General features: G+C 39.4%; 1 protein-coding gene across 3 annotated transcripts in view; it reads right to left on the bottom strand.

Annotated features, from left to right (window-relative positions):
* The window catches only part of tsnare1 (t-SNARE domain containing 1), a 182,395-nt gene that overhangs the window by 109,206 nt on the left and 48,824 nt on the right, over positions 1 to 24,365 (bottom strand). For all 3 annotated transcript variants that reach the window (XR_002291925.1, XM_011484938.2, XM_020709969.2), the window contains one exon: positions 8,262 to 8,376. Coding sequence is in view for 2 of the 3 variants with exons in the window: in XM_011484938.2 (XP_011483240.1) it covers positions 8,262 to 8,346 (85 nt within the window). In the remaining variant the exon portion in view is untranslated. The remainder of the gene's footprint in view (positions 1 to 8,261; positions 8,377 to 24,365) is intronic.

Raw genomic sequence — 24,365 nt, 5'->3', positions numbered from 1 at the left:
AAAGAAATTGGAAAATAGTAATTTTATTACAAAGCACCCTCTGACTGAATCTTCCTCCATCCATTCGCTCTTTAACGTCATTCTTTGCATTTAAAAATGACTGTTGAGAACATCTTCAACACTCACATAACTGTTTTTGATTGAATCTGATATCACTCCCTGCCTTTTCATTCCCTTCCCCTTGAACTAACTGCTAAGAGATGAAATTAATGTCTGTGTGTTTGTGTATTTATGTGTGTGTGTGTGGGTCCGTTGTCTTGTATATTTTAAGTTCCTCTTTATGTTTTTTGATATGTGTAAAGTTTGCTCAACTGTACCTGTCGGTTTTTGTCTGTTTTGTTTTCTTCTGAGGACCCCCTTGAAAACGGGATGACATGTCTCAAAGGGCTTTTCCTCCAAACAAAGAGATGTGAAAGTGTGAAAAAGGAAAATTTTAAGCACAAATCTCTAAAATTGTGCATGCAACTTCATATAAACTACAGCCTGAATGCTTTGTGGCATGGAGAACGTAAGCCTGCTGATATGCAGAGGTATCCAAGAAGCCTGGGTTGCTTTGACAGCTTCCTTCAGGTCATCTGCATTGTTGGATTGGGTGTCTTTCATCTTTCTTTTTGACAATTTCCATCTTTATTCTAAACCCACCATATGATGTCATGTGTTGCTGGAGCCTATCCGGACACTGAAGTGGTAAAGTCAGGGTATCTTAGGGACAGAGACAAACAACCACACACACACTCACATCGACACCCAAGTAACCATTAAAGAGTCACTGATCAACATATGAAGAAGGTTTTTTTTTACTGTTGGCGTAAGCTGGAGAAAACCCACACGTGCGTAAGAACATGCAAACCCCACACTGTCTAGTTGTGTTACTTCATAGATCTTCTCTACACAAACTATAAACTCAAGTGGGTGCATTAACAGACTGTTTTCTATACAGACGTAGTATCTGTAGTGTCAGAGTCCATCCACTAATTCAGCTTCACTTTAAATAGGTGAGCTCACAGTGAACAGTTCTACAGATGTCTGAGTGCAAAGCCTTTTACTGAAAATGCTGTGTACTGAGACAGCCAGCAAAGTTTCTAACATGGTTCCGTCCTTCCCAAGGGTAGAAAGATAAGTTCAAAAAGTTTAAGATTAAATTCCTGAATTCTCTTTCTCCTCTTGAACCCTAATCTCATGTATAAAAATGTAATTAATTAAAAACACATTAAAGAAACCATTAGTGTTCAAAAGCAGTGGTGTAACTATTCATTTTGACAATGATTCAATTTGATATATGTAGTTGCCGATCTGATTTATAGTCATTGTTGGTTCATTTTAAACTATCACAATTCACTGACCTAAAATAGACCCAGGACACATTTTTAGCCAAAACATCAACCAGTGAGACTCAGAGAGAAATACCTGGCACTGAACAGTGCAGGTGAGGTTTTCCAGAATCCTTGGATTTCTTCAAGATAATCAAGTGTAAATTAAATATGTGTACAAACAAACAAATAAACAAGTATTAATGTCAAATCCATTCACATTTTAGTTTCCTAAAGTTCAGCTCACTGTTGTTTGTCCACATCCAAATAATGGGGGCCATTATTAGCACACTGTATGCTCAGATGTCTTTGCTGAATTCAAAGTGTTTCCACACATTGGACTAGAATAATGGTTGATCAGATTTTGCTGATGTCTTCACATGTGTTGTCTGATGCACTTGGTCATTTTTATGTAAGAGTGAAATATACATATTGTAACTCAATGCAAAAGACATTTTTTCCAAGATTGACTTGATTATGTATTTATCTCATTTTAAATAATTCTTAATGGTATAGATCGCATCGATTAGATCAAAAATGTTCCTCAGACAGATCAATATGATTAGATAAATTTATTCATAGATTGATTGAATGGTTTTTATAACCCTTTTAAAACCCTGTAATAAAATATAATGCCTCCAATAGCTTTACAGTATCACATGTTTAGAGTAGGTGTAAACCGATGTCTTATTAGACCTCATGAGGTCTTATTAGACGACATGATTTTTAAACTCTAAAAAACAAAACTGACTGGTTTGACCAACGAGCCAAAAAGGAATGCTGTTAGATTTAGATTTCAGATGCTAAGCAACAAGTTGTAACATTTAAATGTGGTTTCAAGTTTAAGAGGACATATTTTTTTAATTCATGGTTAAAAATAAAAATAACTAGCAACTTCAGGAGCATGCTCTTACTCTGGGCTCACACTCTGGTAGATGACTCACATCGGCTATGGATGGCTGTTGTCCTGCTGCTGCCACAGGCTCTGCTGCTGAACTCCAGAGACTGGGATCTCACGTAGGTTCATGCAATAACCCACCAATTATATAGGAAGTACCTCTATACAAACCCTCATTCCGCTGTGATTTTGGATTGTATTCACAACACTTCTTTTTCTGTGTGACTCATCTTCACACAATGGGTAAAAAATATTGACTTAATGTTTACACCACAGTAAAAACATCAACAGCAGAAAATGTGTTTTATTTTGAAAAAGTACCGTGCACTTTACACTCACTCGGTTTAGGTTGTTTCGGTGCCCCCAACTTTACAAAAAAGAACTCCAGCGTCCGCCCAAAAACTGAAGCCAACAAAACGGACTCGGAGCGTCGGAGAGGCCGGACCGGAGAGGCCGGACCGGACTGGCTGAACCGGACTGGCTGAACCGGACTGGCTGCCATGTGAGTGCCTCTCGCACTTTTCAAATTACGTAAAGATTGGACCTCCAGCTGCAGTGTCAACTCAGGGTAAGAAAATGAGGTCCAGAAATGCAGCTTAAGCCACATCATATGCAAAGAAAACTAATAAGTGTTCTGTTTACATGCTAAGGAGCAAAGGACTATAAATGTTAGCTTTCACTTCTATCACAGGACTATTCACAAAAGAGAACAAAAAACTGTGGCCTGTCAATATCTACTGATATCCAGCTGCTTGGGCCTCTATTCAGATGAAGGCAGTCAGCTGTGCTGGCAGTGACTTTGCCTGTGAGGGAGCCCCGCACAGAGCTGCAAGCTTTTGTTCAGACGGTACGGAGAGATTAGCAGAAACGACAGCTCTATTAGAGACTGAACCTGAGCTTTGATCATTTCCTGAGTCGTTTAGATCAGCCCAAGCTACAGACAGCAACTATGTCAGGATCTGCTCAACTCCCCGCTATGCTTGGCATCCTCCTCCCTGCAAACCAACACTACCGGGGCTGACATCACGGTGTACCCAGGCTCCTCTGTGATCAAAGAAGCCTGCTCTGATGGCTCAGGCTTCCATCTGCCAGAACGCACTTCAGATGACTTGGAGACAAGCAGACTGTCAGACTGAATCAAAGGTACAAAATGTGTGTCTACAACTCCGGAGTCCACAAGGAAAAAAATATGTGTGATCTCTTTTTTGCAGGCAGGCTCGGTTCATTTATTCTCTACTTCATGGCTGAACTGAAAGGTAATAAAATCCATTTGAGAACAGAGTAAGAAAGCAAAAGTAAACAGTCCTCAGAATGCACAGAACTATCAAATCCATATTAACTTTAACTGACAGGTCAGGAAACAGCTGATTTTCACGTCAGTCTTTGCTCGTACAGCCACTCTACTTTTACAAAAAAATATTTATTTAGCAATAAGGGCAATACAAAGAAAAATGACAATTACAATTATTAAAGGACTGTTGTATTCAATATTATGACATAGTACATATAAATGCTTTATAAGAAGATTATTCAACAGCTCTTTTTATGAGAAAATTCCATCACGAAATTCACCCCATTTTTTCAGTCACTGATGTTTGTCAAAGACTCAAAGTTCTTATATTAGCGGCTTGGAGACCATCAGTCTGTGGCTCTGCAGAGGTGCTTGGCTTAATGGCTGTCTTCAGGTCATCTGCATTGCTGGCTCTCATCTGCTTCATGACAGCATTTCATAAATTTTCCATCAGGGTCAGGTCAGATGACTTTGCTGGTCAATCAAGCACAGCAACACAGCAGTCAGTGAAGCAGCTTTGGGTCCTTTGCCAGTGTGTTGCTAGAAAATAAAATCAGCATCTCCGCACAGCTGGTCAGCAGAGGGCAGCATGAAGTGCTGTAGAATTTCCTGGATTAGATTTCTGCACACTGACTGTAGACTTCAGAAAAGCCAGTGGACCAACACCAGAAGATGACATGGCCCCACAAACCATCACTGGATTCTGCTGCTTTACATTCTTCCTTCAGAAACACTGGACACCAGCTTTCATGTGAACCATGTTTCATCTGAAAAGAAGACCTTAGTCCAGTCAACAACAGTCTAGTTCTTTTCTCTTTTTTTCTCTCCCAGTCAGCTGCTTGTGGTGCTATATTTGATTCAGAACAAACAAGGAATTTATTGTCTGTACCACGATGTATAACTTTAATATCACATATATATAAGTAATTGACACACAAATCACTAATGAATTGTATATGAAATCATGCATGGTTTATGTTCTGCGTTAATTTACGTGTTCTTTGCGTGGTTTATTTGTACTTCTTTCACGGATTTAATGTGGTTCATTCGTGATACATCTGTAGAAATGTCACATAAAAACCACGAATTTTCACAATATTTGCACAAATGACCAATTTTCATCCGTACAATACGCTCAAAATGTACGTAGTAGCTGGTTGACACTGCCTTTAGCTTTGCTAAGTAATGTGTCTTTAGACATAAAGAAGACCAGTCAGTCTGTTCTACAGCTTGTCAAAAACTGCACTACAACCTGTTTTCATGACAAAATATACCATGTTAGGATGAAATAACACAAAATGGTCTGAGTGTTTCTGGATTACACTGTCAGCTGTGATGTGTCTGTTTTTCAAAGAGGAAACTCTTTTTGATGTGTCAACACCCCTAAAATCCTGGCATGGGGGGGGGCATGAGTACTTCAGTACTAATTGATGCAAACCAAATTTAAGAACCTTATGCCAATAGAAAGTCTGTTCAATCCATGTTTTCACATTCATTCAAGATATTTTACCATCAATACCTGCTCTAATACCTCTGAAGGGAGGCATAGTTTCTAGCTCACAACCTGACTGTGTTCCTAAAAAAAATGAATAATTAAAGTGGCTAAATTCCTTTACTATAGAAAAATCTAAAGGTAGTGGTGGTTTCAAGGTTAATGTCAGATTTTAGGCCCAAAGTGAAGGACTGAAGGCAAATCGATGAAGCTCCTCAGCTTGAATGGCATTATGGAAGGCTTGTTTCCAAGTAGACACTTTTAAACATTTGGCTTCAGTCACTCTATGTTTAGTTTTAAGCCAGCCATCATAATCACAGCTTTTTTTTTTTAGTTACACAAAGACTTTACCTGTGACATCATTGTAAAAACATACCAAATGTTTGCACAAGCTGATCTTTCTCACTTAAGCGGCATACTCCTCCTCAAAGAAAATACATACTTTGACTTTGAACAAATCATGCCTCCCTGTACCTGGATCTGCTGAATCTAACTTTCTCTCTTACTCATCCATGGCTTGGAACATGTTTTGCCTCAGGGTTTGTGTTGTTCTTCTAGCCCATTACAAGGCTAATGAAAGTGCAGAGAGGATCAAATTAAATGGAGCTGCTTTTATCACCACTTTACCCTTTAAGAGAACACAAATGCACAAGACTGAGAGCATTACTTTACAATGCTCAAGATACATTTTTAAAATTTTAAGTTAGACAAAAATAAATAAACAATTCATGATATGTGAAGGATTAATTAGGATCGTTTCTGTCCCCTGTCATCTTCCATAGAACCAGATCACCTCTCCCAGTTCCTTAATTAGTAAATACAATTATCCCTGCTGCCCCTTGTTGATATCCTGCCCCTCAGGAAGTCACATTTCACTTCTCTTTACATTGACATGGACAATGGGGGCTACGTGCCTTGTACATGTGGGTTTTTAGGATTCTGTCATGGTAAAGACTAAAATGTTTTTGCTCCCCTTCATGTACTTAAATATGCAGCATTTATGATCTACAACAGGAGTGCTCACACTTTTTAGATGACAAGCTCCAAAAGATCTAGATATATATTTAATAAAAAACACCACTCTCACCCGACTGCGGGTGGCTTTCTGTCCGTCTGTCTGTCTATATATGTATGTATGTATGTCCTGAGAGCTTTAAGGAGGAAAAAATAGACCTGGATATTTTTGCTTAAAATAAATATTTGCTCACTTTCATTTGAGAAAATTGCTCTTTTTTCTTTATATCTGCTGCCTCTTGGTTTTTGTCATTCCAAAATATGATGTGTCTTTTTATTGTTATGCTAAAGATCTGCAGATATATCCACCCCTCAGTCTGAGAAAATAGAGACTGACTCAAAAACATTTTAAGAGAGTGCACTGACGACAGTGCACTTGCCTAACAGCAAGAAGGCCCCGGTTATAGTCCCAGGGGGGACCTGAAACAGAACACTAATGGGAAGCTTTCTGTGTGGAGTTTGCATGTTCTCCCCATGGATCTGTGGGTTTTCTTCGGGGACTCCGGCTTCCTCCCACTGTCCAAAAACATGCTTCATAGGTTAATTGGTTACTGTAAATTCCCCTTAGGTGGGTGTGGATGGGTGTGTGATTGTGGCCCTGCAACAGACAGACTGGCGATCTGTCCAGGATGTCCCCTGCCTTTGCCCACAAGGGGCCGGAATAGGCTCCAGCAGCCCCATGACCCCGTAAGGGACACAACGGCTTTCGAAGATGAATGAATGAATGAATGAATGAATGAATGAATGAATGAATGCATTGACGACATAAAGCAGTGGTTAAGCCATAATTTTCTGCATTTGAATGAATCCAGAACGGAGAGAATTATTTTTGGTGACAATTCTACTGCTGTTAGAAATCTGTGAGTTATCTCTGACAGCTGTATTAAATTTGATAAACAGATTGACAATATCGGCAAAATGAGTTTTTAACACTTGCGCCTTTTAGATAAAGCTAAACCTTCCCTGAGTCGCGGTGATCTTAAAGCAGCTGTCCACACCATGTTAACCTCCCGCATAGATTATTGTAACTCTCTGTACTTCAGTGTCACCCAACAATCACTGAACCGTCTCCAGTTGGTTCACATTGCAGCATTACGGCTGTTAACTGGAACATCCAGATGAGAACAGATCACTTCCGTACTCAGTTCACTTGATTGGCTCCCTATTCATTTAAGAATTCAGTTTAAACTTTTACTGTTGGTTTTTAAAGCTCTTTATGGTCTCATAGCAATTTACTTAACTTAACTTAACTTTCCGCAGCGATTCCAGAGTCTATCTATGACCATGATTTTTCCATTGCCGGCCCTCAGTTATGGAATAAAATTCCTGCAGAAATACGCTTAAAAAATCTGACCTCACATGCTTTAAATGAAAACGTCTTTAGAAGGGCTTTTTTGTTTTTTATTGCATTCTTATGTATCTTTTATGTATTTTATTGCTGACTGCTTTTTGTGATTTTATGCTGTTTTCATTTTATTCCAGATTTGCCTTATTTTAAACTTTCTTCTGTCTTTCTTTTATTGTGAAGCACTTTGGTACCTTGAAGGTTGAGTAAAGTGCCATATGAATAAAGCTTCATTCATATATTCATTCAAAAAATGTAGGCAAACAGAGTTTAGGTTACATTTCCTCCACCTGGAAGATCAAAATTTGAATCAAATTTATGTTTATAATTAAAATGAAGTTGTGCTTCTGATTAACAAAAATACAAGGGGGCAGTTCTGGTCAGCAGCTAACGGAGGTTTTTTAGTTCTTTGTGCATATTTTTATGTTAGCAATCATAATAATTTGACCTTTTAACCTTTAAATTACAGGACCATTATTCTTTGGCTTTACCCTTCTTCAGAAAGTCAGATAACTACTAGATTAGAAATATTGTGTTTTTTTCTGGCAGTTAATTTGAGGATCTTTCGAAGAGAAAAATATTCCAACATTCCAACTGCATAAGAGTACAGATAAATAAAAAATGACAATATAATCAGCACTTTTGCAAAGCCTTCATTTTTTGTGTACTTATTCATGCATATGTGTCGCTGATTGCTTGAATAATGCATTTCGTTATGAATCACAAGAGCGTTGACTGCTAACATTTGAATTTGATTGCTTGCTTTGTATTTTGAAAAGTGAAACAACTACTGAGCTCCATTGAAGAAATCTGGAATTGAAAGTTGCTTAAGACTTTTGACTTTGTTTTGATGTTGATGGCATGCTCTTTTTAAAACCAACAAAATAGTTCACGCGTTCATTCGCTCTTACCGACTGGCTGGTAGCCTTGCCTTGAAGGGCCTCCAAACGGGTTACGAGTGGCAAAAGAACTTCCATCTAAAGACCCATACGACATTGTGCGTGATGGTAGGTCGGCTGTGGTTCCCTGAAAAGGAAACATAGCAGTACATACATCATATGTCACTGGAACAGATGGGAATACTGCTGCTTCAAATGTAAAAGTAACAGTATGTAATCTAACAATGTCCCACCAGTTTCTATTTCTATTTCTATTTTTTCAGCACCACAGCTGCATAATCTATGAAATGCACAATGAAACACTTTTCAAGAAAAGAAAGAAATCCAGTTGCCTTTGAGAGAAAAACACCCCCGCATCACAAGTTGAGTTGAAACGCATTTTCAAATTAGCATCAAGCTAAATGGAATAAAATCATATATGTTCTGTTTTCAGGCTATCCAATCTCAAACCTAGATTTTCATACACTCTGTTTTCTGTCCTTCCTGTCTATAATAAGCTGCTTCAGATGATCCCTCACCTATGGTGAGGGATCATCTGAAGCAGATTAGTTGCTTTTTTTAACGAGTTGGCTGTCTTTTATTTGCCTCTGTCTTCAGAGGTGGAAGTTGGTTGTCCTAGTGTATAAAACAGGCAATGGAGTGTTTAAGGGACATACGGTAAGGGGAGGCAGGTGGGGCAGTGCCTTACCTGCCATAATCCTCAGCTGCCATCAAAAGATGTATAGTAATATTCAAATCATGTTTCATCTAATCTGTGCTCGAAATGCAATTCTAGCACAGATTAGATGTGCTAAAATTTCATTTACAGCGCAGGTTGTGAGTTGAGGCAGCAAGGAGCTCTACCTTACAGCAGATGGTATGATAATAATGTAGTGCTTTATTTAAATGTTTCTATTGTAGACTTTTTTATTACATGTATTCACTTTCGGTTTATTAGGTAATGTATTTCACGTCTGTCTGTCATTTAATTAGAGTACAGATCTGACGTGAAGCCGCACTGAAAAGACACAACGTGAGACGGGCAGTAACTTTGCCCTAACAAAGATGGCGCTCATGAACTTGCGTTTGTTCTATGGTGGTTGCTAATAAAGTTCAACAGGAGTCGGTTATTTTCTATTTCACTCTGACTAATGGGGGATGTAATATCATCTTAAAGTTAGATTTTCAATCGAAACGTGAAGTAATAAATAATGGTTGACCAATGCTGGACCAACACATCTTCATAAACAATGAGCGACTTTTTAAACTTAAAGAAGATAAGGAAGACTTTTATGCTAAAGACTTCAGTGTGATTTGAACAACCAGCACAACACAATCCATAGGCAGCGCTAAGTTTCAGTTACCATAGCAGCAGGTCCATAATTTTGACACGCAAATATTCCAAAGTTTAATAATCCAAACTTGACAATATTTGCACCCCGTCAACCCATAAGGAAGTCGGCTGTAGGAGTGGCGTGTTGATGATGTGATCTACTGTTGCATGTCTTCCTTGATGATACTTTGGTTTAGATTTCTTTTGACAGGAATAAACACGTCCTCTCCATTATTTTTTGTTTCTTAACATGAATTTATATGGGACAGCAAATCATCAAAGAGAAAGAAGTAGCGCTGAAAGCAGCCGTCATCCAGATGCTCCTGCAGTAAAGGGGGAAGCTCACAGTCCAGGGAGAGTCTCTGGATGCTTTAGAGCTTTCCAAAATAAAGAACAAGCTACTCTTTCACCATCCTCCATATCTTCATTATGTCGCAATGAGACCCTAAAATAAATGTTATTGGTACTTCCCCCTCCACATAAACACCTCTGACACAAATTTATATTTGTGAACACATATTTGATGCGTCTCAAAACAGTCAGTGGAGGTTGACACACAAATTGTGTTTGTTGTGAATGCTGTGATTGACTTTTAAAAGGTAAGATGACAAAGGAGCCAGCTTAACTCCTTTTAAAAAGTCAGGAGGTGAGCACACCTGATGTATTTGTAACATCAGTAAAATGAACTGGTGACAGCCCACCCACTCAAATCCTAACCCTGTTATCACCCTCCTCCGAACCTAGAGTGATGTCGCACATGATGTGGCACCCATTCAGTCTAATTCAAAACTCAGGGTACTGTCAATGTGATAATCGCTCACAAGAATATGATTTATGGCTGTGTGGTTTAGCATAGAACAGGAGGAGAGAAATGGCTAAAATATATGTTATATATCTACAAAAGACCCTGGCAGGCCTGCAAAGTAGATAAAGTTAAAAGTGGCAGATCCACGCTGTAAGGTCGAGCAGTGGTCTAAAGGTCTGAGCTTTACACTACGTTCATACCGGACATGAGACATGTTTAGCTGATGGCCTGCTTATTCTTCTCGTTCTTCATTAAAGTCCCACTATATGTAACACCTAGGTGTACGAAATTTGTTCTCCGCATTTGACCCATCCCCTGGGGGAGCGGGGAGCTGCAGACAGAGCTGCGCTCGGTAACCATTTGGTGGATTAACCCCCTAATCCAACCCCTTAAGTGTCAAGCAGGGAGGCATTGGGTCCCATTTTTAAAGTCTTTAGTTTGAACCCACGACCTTCTAGTTACAGGGCGGACACCTTAACCACAAGGCCACTGAGCTGGTTATCTACTGTTAACTGGCGCATCACCACCATCCACTGTTGGAAGTAACTGATAATAAAAAAGTGACTGACACTAAGCAAATAATAAGATTTAATTTCTGGCATTTTTCCTCTGGATGGTCTTGTCTCATAAACGAAACGATTTTATAGGGAAAATTTGTCATATTCCACGAGTTACTGAATATGAATTAAGGATAAGACGAGTACTTAAAATAGAGGAGCTTTTGGTAAATAATTAAAATGTTGGTGAAATTCACTAAACCTTGATGAACAAATGCAAGAAACAAGGACAAAGCAAAAAGAGTGACAGATTGAAAATCAGACTCCTTAAAAACTCTGTGGATAATTAACTGGAATGAATACAGCTGTAGATTATTAAGACCTTAAACCTACTGGGACTGTGACAGGAACAGAAAAAAAAGAAAACAGTACAAAGCAAACAATAATGCAAGTAGTGTGCTTTGGTGAAAAGTGTTTGAGAGATTGTGGAGGGGCATTGGGACACCCTGCACTTTTAAAGTGAAAGCGCTCTAATCAGCGGGTGTTCTGGGGGAGAACGGATTTTGTTCAATTTTCAATTTTATTTTGTTTAATCACCAGGTCTAATTTTATCAATTATGTTCTTGTGCAGAGGGGAGACAACGCATTCAGGGTTGCCGGTCATTTGCCATAATTTTTCTGTGAGTTTGAGTTCCTCAATGTTGTGACAAAGTGTGTTAGTTTAAAAGAGCAACCATTTAAGTCTGTTGCGTTTTATTTTAGAATAAGATCATTACTATTGTATTGTTGGAAATATTTCTTGTTTGTTTCATCCTTCACTTTCATTTTGCTTCACAACCAAATAAAACCAAAAATAAATGCTGCTTCTTTTCTTTGGAATAGTCTGGGAATAAGACATCCATAATATTTTGGAGCTGCTTGTGTCTGACCCATTATTCTATACCTGGCTACACTATGATACTTTAATAATAATTTACGCCCAAAATGTCAAACATTAAAAGAAAATTGGGGAATTAATAAGAATGGAAAAGTCGAGCAGATTTCCAAATCAGAGGCTCTCAAAGTAAATGTAGAATCAGTGTGCAAACTTGCTAGGTCGATGTCAGACACAGTAATTTTCTCTGGTCCCCTGCCGAACTTAGTGATGAAATGTATAGCTGCTTTTCATCACTCAACCTCTGGTGAGCTAGATGGTGCCCAGAAAACAGCGTTGATTTTTTGAACAATTGGAGCGCGTTTTGGGGGAAGGCTGGTCTCATGCGGACAGAAGGCATCCATCCTACTTTGGACGGATGTTCTAGAAACATTTCTGCTAGCCTTAAGGCCCGTACACACCGGGACGAATATTCGCCAGGCGTTATTCGCCAGCGTTTTTCGCCACGTCTTTTGTGTTCACACCCAGGCGATTTTCGCTGACGATGAGCCGAGCGAACATGCAATTCCATTCCCTGACGTTAGATGGTGCTTAATGTAAACAGAAATACTCCTGTACACAAGGTGGCGCTGCGCAACTTTACGATTCTTAAAGTCGCTTTTCACTCAGAAGAAGAGAGCAAGTATTTACGCGCTTGTCAGAATCATACAAAGAAAACATGAATATTTCAAGCATCAGTAGCTCCAACTGGTACTTGGTAAGGGGATATTTAAGAATGTCCGTCATTATTTCTTCGCGGCAGTGTAGACGCTACTTGGCGTCCATCTTCATCTGCAAGGCAGTTTTGTGTTTGAGCGCCCCCAAGTTGTGTTTTACTGTAACTTCAGAAGCTCCAGACACGTGTGCAAAAGCGCCATTCTCATTGGTCGAATAGATTTCGACGCGTCGAAAAAAAAAAACGAACCTGAGGCGTTTTTTTTTTTTTTGACGCTTTGGCGCGTGGCGTTTTTTCGCGTCGGTGTGCACACCCACATTGGTGCCCTTTGTTTAGTCACGAGGCGTTAAACGTCGGCGAAAATCGCCGGCGAAATTCGTCCCGGTGTGAACAGGCCTTTAGTCATGCAGCCTGACAACCCAGAGACAAGACCTGGGCACAGAGCAGCAGTTTACAACTCTCCTCTGAGCTTCCTTCAGTGCTGGTGCAATACCCATTCAGGGAAAGTCAAGCAGGTCCTAGCTTTAGCTTATGTGCTGAAAGACAAATAAAAGGAGTGAGACACAGAAACCTTAAAGTGACAGACACCAGTACCCTCAATAACAATTGGCAGAATTATGATGTCATTAAATGTGGTTTATTGAACATTAGATCCATTTCCTCCAAGTCCCTCTTAGTCAATAAGTTAATCAATGAACCAATGAATCAACTAACTTACTAGCCTTAAGAGAAACTTGGCTCCAACAGGATGACTATGTTAGACTGAATTAGGCACCCCCCCACCCCCAGTTATAATAACTATTAGAAATCCAGGATTTGAGGGAAACGAGGTGGCTTGGAAGTCATATCACAGTCTAGCCTCCTTCTTCCATCAAAGTCTAACATGTTTTTAACTCCTTTGAAAACATAATATTGTTTATAAATCACCCACACAGGAAGACTCGAAAAGCTGTTTAATTCATAATTATTTATGACATAGGGATCCAAGGATCTGCCCTCCAATGGTTTGAATTCTATTTATCGAAAAGGTACCAGTTTGTTAATGTAAACGGACAATTCTCTCATTGCACTCAGTTAGCCCCGGAGTCCCACGGGGCTCAGTTTTAGGACCCATCCTGTTTATGATTTAAATGCTACCCTTAAGAAACATTATCAGGAAACATAGCATTAATTTTCACTGTTATGCGGATGATACGCAGTTGTATTTAACCATTAAACTTGACCAGAATGACCATATAGAGAAACTTAATACGTGCATCAGAGACATCAAGACAAGGATGACAATTAATAACCTCGTCCTAAACCCAGAGAAAACGGAGGTCATTATAGTAGGTCAGAAAAACCTCAGAGATACTCTGTCTGACCAGATAGTCTCCCTGGATGGTGTAAGTATAGCCTCCAATTCCGCAGTTAGAAACCTAGGGGTTTTATTTGACCAGGATTTATCATTTAAAACTCACATATCTCATTTCAACTGCGCAATATAGCTAAGATTAGAGATATACTATCTGAAAATGATGCAGAAAAGCTCATCCATGCATTTGTTACGTCTAGGCTGGATTACTGTAACTCTTTGTTAGCAGTGTGTCCTAAAAGTTCCTTAAGAAGTCTCCAGCTTGTTCAGAACGCAGCAGCAAAAATTGCTAGCAGGAACACATCACTCCTGTGTTAGATTCACTTCACTGGCTCCAGGATGATTCTGGAATGAAGTTCCAAATCCTCCTGCTAACCTATAAGGCCTTACATGATATGACCCCATCCATCCTATATCAAAGACCTCATAGTCCCTTACCATCCAAATAGAAAACTTCGCCCACAAAATGCAGGACTGTTTGTGGTTCCTAGAATTTGTAAAAGTACAGTTGGAGGTAGAGCCTTTAGCCACCAAGCCCCTGTCTTATGGAATAAGCTCCCTGCTCATGTAAGAGATGCCGACTCAGTTTCTACATTCCTAAGATAGACTGAAAACATTCCTCTTTGGACAGGCTTGTTGTCAGGCTAGCTAGTCATCAGATAATATTCAATTTACTGTTAACATCTTTGTATTAATCTTTACAATAACAATTACAGTGGTGGACAAAATTGTTGGTAGCCCTCAGTCAAAGAAAGAAAGTCCACAAGGCTAACTGAAATGACTTGAAATATTCAAAAGTAACAATAAATTAAAATTCATTGAAAATTAAACAATCAAAATCAGCCATTACTTTTGAGTTGTTGGTTAACAGAATTATATAAAAAAAGAATGAAATAGGGCTGGAAAAAATGATGGTACCCATAACTTAATATTTTGTTGCACAAACTTTTGAGGCAATCATTGCAATGAAACAGTTTCTGTATTTGTCAGTGAGCCTTCTGCACCTGTCCACAGGTATTTTGTTCCACTCCTCATGAGCAAACTGCTCCAGTTGTCTCAGGTTTGATGGGTGTCTTCTCCAAATGGCATGTTTCAGCTCCTTCCACAGATGTTTAATGGGATTCAGATCTGGGCTCATAGAAGGCCACTTCAGAATAATCCAACGCTTTTCTTTGAGCCATTCTTGGGGTTTTTGGCTGTGTGTTTTGGATGGTTGTCCTGTTGGAAGACCCATGACCTGCGACTGAGACCAAGCTTTCTGACACTAGGCAGCACATTTCTATCCAGAATGCCTTGATAATCTGGAGATTTCATTTTACCTTCCACGACTTCAAGACACCCTGTGCCAGATGCAGCAAAGCAGCCCCAAAACAGAACTGAGCCTCCTCCATGTTTCACAGTAGGGACAGTGTTCTTTTGGTTGGATGCTTCATTTCTGAGTCTACCAACATAGAGCTGATGTGCCTTACCAAAAAGCTCCAGTTTTGTCTCATCTGTCCAAAGGACATTTTCCCAGAAGCTTTGTGACTTGTCAAAATGCATTTTTGCAAATTCCAGTCTGGCTATTTTATGATTTCGTTTCAACAGTGGTGTCCTCCTTGGTCGTCTCCCATGAAGTCCACTCTGGCTCAAACAACGATGAATGGTGCGATCTGACACTGATGTACCTTGATCTAGGAGTTCACCTTTAATGTCTTTGGAGGTTGTCCTGGGCTCTTGGATACAGTTCCAACTATCCGTCTCCTCAATTTGTCATCCATTTCCTCTTCCGGCCACGTCCAGGGAGGTTGGCTACTGTCCCGTGGGTCTTAAACTTCTGAATAATATGTGAAACTGTCGTCACAGGAACTTCAAGCTGCTTAGAGATGTTATTATAGCCTTTATCTTTACGATGTTTGTCTATCATTTTGTTTCTAATGTCCTGGGACAGTTCTCTCCTTGGCTTTCTGTTGTCCATGTTCAGTGTGGTTCACACCTTTTCACCAAACAGCAATGTGACTATTTGTCTCCCTTTAAATAGGCAGACTGACTGATTATGGGTTTATAAACAGCTGTGATGTCAATTAAAGGACATACCTGAGTTCATCATGACCCCCTGGGCAATTAGTTCTCAGTCTTTTATGGAGGTACCATCATTTTTGTCCAGCCCTATTGCATTAGTTTGTTTTTTTAAATAATTCTGTTAATCGACAACTCAAAATTAATGGCTGCTTTTGATTATTTAATTTTCAATGAATTTTAATTTATTGTTACTTTTGAACGTTTCAAGTCATTTCAGTGAGCATTGTAGACTTTCTTTCTTTAACTGAGGGGTACCAACAATGTTGTCCACCACTGTAGTTGTTAGAAGGCTGCGAGAAGTCTGAAGCTGGAAAAAGTATGGTGCACTGAGGTTCTGTGTGACTGTTTCTTCCACAAAAGCAGAAGTTCTAAATTACTCCTGAGAAAAAGGCTATTTAGAATGAAATAGTTAAGAACCAGAACATTAACAAGTTATAAATACAAGCACCATTTGAAGAACTGACCTTAAATTTTTTTTATTATTGCTGTTTTAAAAAAATATATATATTTTTAGCTTCATCTCAATTTATTGTGTTCCAGGCAGAAGATGCAGCAGGACGTTCACCCTTTGCCCATTTACACAGAGGGAAGCGGGGAGGGCATAGAATACTAATAGGACTGCTGCAGCAAAGGTCAGAACCATCATGAGAACATGTGTTTGACCCAGGGCGAGACACACAGATGAAACTAATCAACAAATCTCTCTCAGTGCTCCTTTTAAGCATGTCCGCTAAAGGTCAAAGCGACATAGTGGTCAGGAAGACAAAGCTCCATCACCATCAGTGAAATACAAGTCATCAGACCTGCTTTTACATTTTTAGAGTAAACAGTGATCATTAGTTATCATATAATAAAAACGTAGCTTTATTTTTCCAATTTGTGGCGCCCCCTGGAGGGTACTTAGCCTTCTTAGCATTTGCCTATTTTGTCAAGCGGAGCAGCCAGATCGGCACAGACACAAAAATGCACTGGGAGTAGAGACATCGCTGTGGGGGGTAGGAGTTTAGGATTAGGATTCTCCTCATGCAGTTCTGTCAGATTCCACAGGATGTAAAACTCTGACCTCGTACATTGGGGGCAAGACTCTTTGGTTACATGAACATGGGATAAGACTAGAGATGCGTCATTCCGTATTGCGGCTTCGACACAGAACATCCAGTTTATTTTCTGCCAAAAGAAACAGAATACTGGCATCAACCTATATCTATCAGGAATAATGTGGGGTTGAGTGTCTTGCCGAAGAACTCTTTGACACATGAGCAGGCAGAGGAGGAAGGAGGATTTTCCTCGAAGCGCGTATCGAGTTTTGCTTCATTTGGGGGAGGAGCTGAAAATAATGACATCCACAGCTTCACTGCATGGTTGTACCATGTGACTGGTTCATGAAGTGGTTCAGATTGTGCTGTGAGCTTCCGATCAGGCTCCATTCAAAACGGGGGTGTTTGATGGAGAGTCATGGTCAGTGAGTTTAAAGATTTAGGATGAACTAATGTATTTGATGAAAAAAACAACGTTGTTGTTGTTTATCTTTTGGCACATCCTGTGAAGGGTCACCACAGCGAATCAGCTTTTACTGATCGCCACAGGTTGTTTGACAGAGTTTTTTTACGTTGAAAGCCCTCCTGACACAACCCGGTATTTTATCTGGGCTGAGGACCAATGATGCGTCCTAACCCAGTGGTCTCAATGGGGCAGAAGTTGGTATTATAATCTTTAAAGTTTTTTAGCTTTCGGTTTCTTTTCTCCTCAAAGAAACTTTCCAAAAATGTTTTCTTGTTTGTTTTTCATTAGTTTTTTAGCTTTGGGCTACTACGATGGGAACCGAAACTCTTAGTACGTTATACGTTAGTAGACGTGTATGTTGTGTATTTTGAGCAAAGGCACACTTAATCTTTGACAAAAATCCCGCAGCACACCAGCTACTAAAGATTCAAAAAAAGAGAAACAATAGTCTGTATTGATGTACAGTCCCTCCACAATCTCACATGCATTTTTGTGATAATTGTGGCAGAAAAAGCTGGAAGTTGCAGCTGTTTTTTCTAAAAGTTGTAATAAAAGGTAAGTTAGTTTTCAGTAATAATTCTTAACTAAATTATTTGAAATTGTACCCTGGTAGTTTTTTTTCCTCTCCAGTTTACTAACATGCAATTTTATGAACCCGTACAAAAAAAACAAATATATTCTTTCTAAACAGTGATTTATTTATTAAATTCTTTTTTAATGTTGGTGCAAAGGCAACTGTAATTTTTGAACAATTATATGATCACAATATGTTTGATACATTTTACACAAAAAACTAACAATATATCTATGCTTTCAGTAGCTACACAACAAGTAAGACAAGTTGAAGTTTTATTAGTTATTCTTTTGTCTTAATCAAAGATGAAGTCTTTGAAAACTTTACCAAATATATTTTATTTTTTTTAGTTGAATAAATTGTTCAAATTTAGTTTAATTGTGTCTTTTGGCCACTTCACCATAATCCGGTTTCTTGAATGTTATTACTCCTATTTAAGCTTAACTTTTCATTCTTTTAAAGTGATTGAAGCCTGAAAGGCAATTTGTGGTTTAATTCAGACGTTATTGGAAAAGTGTTTCAGTTAAAAAGATAACTTGGACCAAACTCTGGGATGTTTAGCTGTTAATAAACACAAACCTTGAAGGAGAACTTAACTGTTGACCCTTTCATTTCGTCAAGAAGATGTGTGTGTGTTTGATGTGTGTTGGTCTTGGTTTCAAGACGTTTCACTGGGAAGACTCATTGTAAGCTGTCACTTAGACCCAATGCATCATGGAAGATGTAGTGCGAAAACTGATGCAGATCCCAGACAGACTTGCTTCTCTGAGCTTCATTGTTTTGTTCACTTGTTCCACGGTCTGATACCAGATACCGCGGAAAGCTACAACACTAAAGACGAGCTTTAGCTGTTATTTCTGATGGAACTGAGAGACTTTTTTTCATGAACCAATTGGCTGAAACGCTTTAATGCTTCATGAAGCTTCATCTGCCCCTTAATAGATAAAACACTAGAACTTTAATGAACACAATCCACAATGAGAGCTTGAAGAATGGCAGGGAGAACTCACACAGCTTGGTCAGATACAGGGCTGCAGGTCAGGTGGCAAGAAAAACCACATGAGCAGGGCACTTTGCCATGCAAGGAGTCAAGTCAAGACTGGCAGAAGAAGGTCTGCATGCCCTTGATACAGGAGAGCCACAGGATATGTGCATTACCTGACTGCCCCACAGACCGTGCTGATGAGGAGGCTGAAGAACTAGCATGTTGGATATGGAAAGAACCTACTTGAAGACAAATTCGGGGTATAAACTGCTCAACCTTGGTAAGTTTTTTAAATCACGTATTTTGTAGTGGTTAGCGCTCTTGCCTCAGAACGAAAAAGGCCTGGTTTGAATCCCAAAAAACCTGCTTCATAGATTCATCTAGTATTCAAAATTTTTCTTATGTGTAAATGTGTGTCAGTGTGTGGTCCTCAAATGAACTGTGACCTGTTCAGGCTGTACCACGCCTTTACACAACAGTTGCTGGGATAGGCTCCAGCATGGGCATAACTCTAAAAGGGATTCAAAGGAGGAAACTGTAGGTATTCTTATATTTGCTGATAGTATGCAAAATGCTGCCCTGCCACAGTAGATGGTGGTATTTATAACCCTCTAATGCACTGCTGCAATCTAGTTTTCCTCATTTTAACCACCACTTGAAAAGGCACATTTTATAACAAATGTTGAGGCAATTTCCCAACTCACAAAGACCCAGCTGGTGAAATCTTTCTGCAGCACACCAAAAACCCACCAGCTTTGTATGGCGACACCCCCAGCTCTTGGAGAAAATAAGCCCCTCCACTGCTGAACAGAGTAAATGTGAGGTAGAACAGTGTGCACCCTGTGTGACACTGCAGGACACAGAAGGATTGTAAATAAAGGCATGGCAGGAAAGAGTGACTAAATCCACAGCCACTCACCACCCCCACTGGTTTTTCATTCAGTCCTGCACTCTTTGCACAGTTGTCATTATCAGCAACACAAGGCTTAGCTTAGCCTGAGCAGGCAACTGAGCAGAAATAAGCCTAAACCCTGGACACAAATGCAACGTTTATCACAAACAAGCAAGGGCCAACTTGAGGCACTACTCTGTGTGTGTGTGTGTGTATGTGTGTGTGTGCGTGCCTGTGTGTGAGAGAAAGAGGTTTAAAAAATGCCACTTGTATGGATTTTTCTGGACGCAGACATAATTACTTGTACACGGATGTGACAGGTAATATTTGGTTATTAATTACCTGCGTTCGTTTCTCCTATTTTCTTGCTAAACAGAGTGTTTATTCTCGATCACGAGTAAAAGCTTCCAACTGACACTGCAGTGTTATCAAGGTCATTGAGCGTGACACAATTATCCAGAGCTCTCCAAACAGCTAACGAGTAGGGCCTGCCAGTGGCTGCAACAGCTAAATGAATGCTGTCTTGTGGTTCTGCTCTTATCTGTCAAAATGGAAGTGTGTTGATCAGATCTCAAATTAAAAATTAGTCCAATCATGTTGATGTTTTAAAGTGTGACTGGTTTCTGGGCACTTATCGTGTGGCAGTCACCTACACAAAAACAAATCTCAGGATTAAATGGCCTCTTGGGATGCACTTACTCCATTAAAGTAAAAAATCAGATGAAGATTTACACATCAATGGTATTTCTCAAGGTTTTCTCTGTAAATGCACAAAGACCACTGAAGGGAGAGGTAAGGCGGAGCCCAAGGGTGCCATTATGTTCAACATCTCTAACAGAGGGTTGTTTATGTGAGGAAATAACACCACACCTTTTTTCCCCCCTCATAACATATTTGTGTTGGGAAGAAAAATCCAACCCCCTTTTCCCAAAAGACTTGCGCCACTTTCAAACATTACTGAACTTAAAGTCTTGACCAAATTTAAAAAAAAAATAAAAAATGTCAGAAAACAATCACATTTTAGATTTAAAAAAAACAGCAGAATTAACATATTTTAAATTGTTGACATTGGATTCTCGGTTTGAGTTCATGTGGCAAAAGTGTGGCGAGGCCAAACAAATCTCCGCTGTGACTAACCATCCCTGTTTTACTGATGGTGGCGTTGCTTTTTCAAAGCTCCACTACTTAGTTGATTTCAAACTGCAACTCCTTTTGTTAGGTTCAAGCTGTCCTTTTATTTTATCCACAAGGAAAACGTCTGTCTTTGTAAAGCTCAGACTTAAAACTAAAAATTGGCTTACTTCAAAATGAAATTGTATGAAAAAGTACTTTTAAGATTATTTGTCTGTTAAATTGTATTTTATGCTGAAGCAGTCGGATGTAATTGTGTGAGGTCCACTTTTGTACTTACATCCAAAATAGAAAAAGGAAAAGAACTCCAGCAAAGGCTTCCATGATTATTTCTGCTCCCTGGTTTCATAACAGAGTATGCTTCTTAATTCATCAGAGGAGGAAGCTTTGGTGACTGATGTGGGGAACTGTTTGATGCATTACTTGCTGACTAAAAATGGGGTACAAAATATTTGTGACATTTGTTTTACCGTAATCATATATCACCATAACAAACATGTCTAAACATCTAGTTGGAAACTAAAAGTTTTGTTTGAGCAGACAGGAATAAACAGATAGGAAACCCATTCCTTCGTAAGTTGGAGTGGACACTGACAGCAAGTATGTGACATTTCATTAAAAGTATCAATTGAGCCAAATAGAAGCTTTTCTCCACTTTTTGTGGGTCAGTCTTGAAGATGAAGGCTAGGGGCTTCCTCAGAATGTCTAGGACTTCACTGCTTAATCAAAAGGCACATTTCCTTTTAGCCACATTACTGTCAATGGTGTGGAATCAAACCATTGAGACGCCGTGACCAATAAAACTGTAGAACTGTCTCAGCGAGACAAGACTGGCCCAAATTAAACAGGTTCATTTCAGCCAATCTGTTCTTCTGACATCTGAAACATCCTGATTCCCAACTCAGATTTCAGCTATGGGTAAATGATCTACCACAGAGAGATTAAGTGACTCGGGTCAATAGATTTATGAATGTCCCCAACATGATACATTTACAACCCAGAAATGTCTGCTGGGATTATTCTACAGTCCAAAGTTCTCACTAATTGTTCAGCTGCTCATTTTGTGGCCTCAGGCAGATTGAACAGCTCTGCAGCAAAGATGTGGAGAGCAAGGCAGTGATCCTACAGCACTAAACAATACAGGCCCATTTTGAAATGTTTGAGCAAAAATTCTAGAAAAAAAATAAAAATAAACAGATTAAAAGTCACCTCAATGACATTTTATCTTTCCATCAATCTGGTTTAATAAAAACGCAATAGTGACTACCTTCCTAAAGGTCCAAAATGAGGTTTAAACCATTGATGCAAAGGACTACGGTGCTGCCCTTCATTGATCTCTCCAAAGCAGTTCTCTCCAGTTCGCTTAATTTGGTCCGGATCAAGTCCTGAACCTTGCATTTGGTTTGTATTCAAACTGCCATCAAGGAGACTTTTCTGTTCCGGACTAAAGCTTGTTAACAAAATCACAAGACTAAAGATCTCTTTACTCGTTGGTCAGGAATTACGAGGGTAGGGCATAACAACTTAAGGCAGAAATTATGGAGCCCCGCGCTTTGCAATATTTGTGGGGATAGTTCATTCAAACTTTATATTACGCCTACAAATTTGGAAGGTCTACATCAACGTCAGGCTCAACACTTTATGCTTATTTTTTGGTCCAGTGGAAGCTGCAGGATGGTTACTGGCAGGAAGACGGCTAAGAAGGTACGCTGATAAATGTTTTATACAAATGAAACAGTGAGGAGCAGTGTGTCACTTTAAAACACATGTTTCAAACTCAAGGCCCGGGGGCCAAATGTGGCTCTCCATGTCATTTTATGTGGCCCGCGACAGCATAAAGGTTTTTTAATTTCTTAAAATAAAAATTGGTGTGTATTTATTCATATCTAGGAAGGATTAGACTTGAAATATTGGATTGAGCAAGTATACATTAGGACTTAAACACTGTCCATATAACCTAACATGACAGAATCAATTTAAAAAGGATTTATGCTAGAGTAACAAGCAAACATGTTTTTTAATGCAACTGCAATTATTACTTTAAAACGTTATGATAAATAAATAATGAGTTATTTAACATTAAGGAGTAGTTACATTTATTTTTCATTGCATTTAGTTACATGTATAAATGATATCTGGCCCTTTGAGGACAACCACTCTGCTGATGTGGCCCTTGGTGAAAATGAGTTTGACACCCCTGCTTTAAAAGTTGTTTTAATGAGCCTGTATTTATCCAACCACATAATATGTAAACAGTTGAATCCTTTTTTTCATTTTTGATAATACGTCAATCATTGCTTTTCCTTTTTTCCGCAGCTCATCAGTTGCTTCATTCCTACTTAATTTTACATCACATGACCACTGGCTATGGTGACCGTTTCGCTCAGTGGTTCCGCTCTGGGAACGAATTGTTTTCAGACTGAGGAATCTCAGAGAGAACGAACCAAAGCTTAGTCTGATTGGAAACATACTGAGACAACCTCCAAAGATAGGTCCGAGAGCAGTTCCTGGTCCAGGACAAGGGTCCACTTGGGTGTACAGTGTTCCCCGATTATTTGTGTTTAACTATTTGCGGTTTCCAATATTTGCAGTTTTTTTTTTTGTCACCACCGGTTCATGACAAAAACTCAGCTCAAGACGCTTGTATGAGACTTTTGCGTCCTAAGGAAGTGCTGCGGGGGAGGAGGGGAGCAGAGATGAAGAGCACGCTGGCCCATCGGCCTGAATGCTGGCTGCTGAGAGATATTTCCACCTATTTCTGATTCCCTTCCAAATGGAAATGGCATCGGCTGACTTGGAAGTGGCCAAAAAATATCCTGAAACATTGAGGGAGATAATTGCAGAGATTAACTATCATCTGGATGAATGAATGATGGTTGAAACCGGCCTCCTCTGAAAGAAGATGCCCCCTCGCACTTAACTGGTAAAGGGGGATGCACTGGCCCTTCATGGTTTCAAGGCACAGAGAGACAGTGGGACTCCGAATGTGTTATAAAGTACACTATAGTACAGTCAATTGCTCTAAATTAAAAAAAAAAAAAAAACTCTTTATGGTGAGAATTTTTTCTTTGATTATTTTTTTTACAAAGCATCAGAAATGTTTCAAATGGTTTCTTAATGAAGAAGGATCAGGGACGGACATTCTTCAACCCGCCGGGGGGTGAGGGGGTCATGGGTATTCATGGATTGTGCGTATTCGCGGGTCTCTCTGGTCCCTAAGCCCAGTGAATATGGGCGGAAGACTGTATTCAGACTGAAAATTTGTCCCAGATTATTGGGGGAAACAAACTCTCGTTCACTTTACGTGGACCAAATGTGTCCAGTCTGAATACACACTTACAGACTAGGCTAGCGGTTGGTTCCTAAACTAACTGGTCACACTGTGTACAACTTGGTGGTCAAACATCAAGTTA

This window comes from Oryzias latipes, chromosome 16 (genome assembly GCF_002234675.1).
Source record: "Oryzias latipes chromosome 16, ASM223467v1".
Taxonomy (NCBI): Eukaryota; Metazoa; Chordata; class Actinopteri; order Beloniformes; family Adrianichthyidae; genus Oryzias; species Oryzias latipes.
Note: the sequence above shows the minus strand (reverse complement) of the source record. Positions and strands in the feature narration are given on the sequence as shown.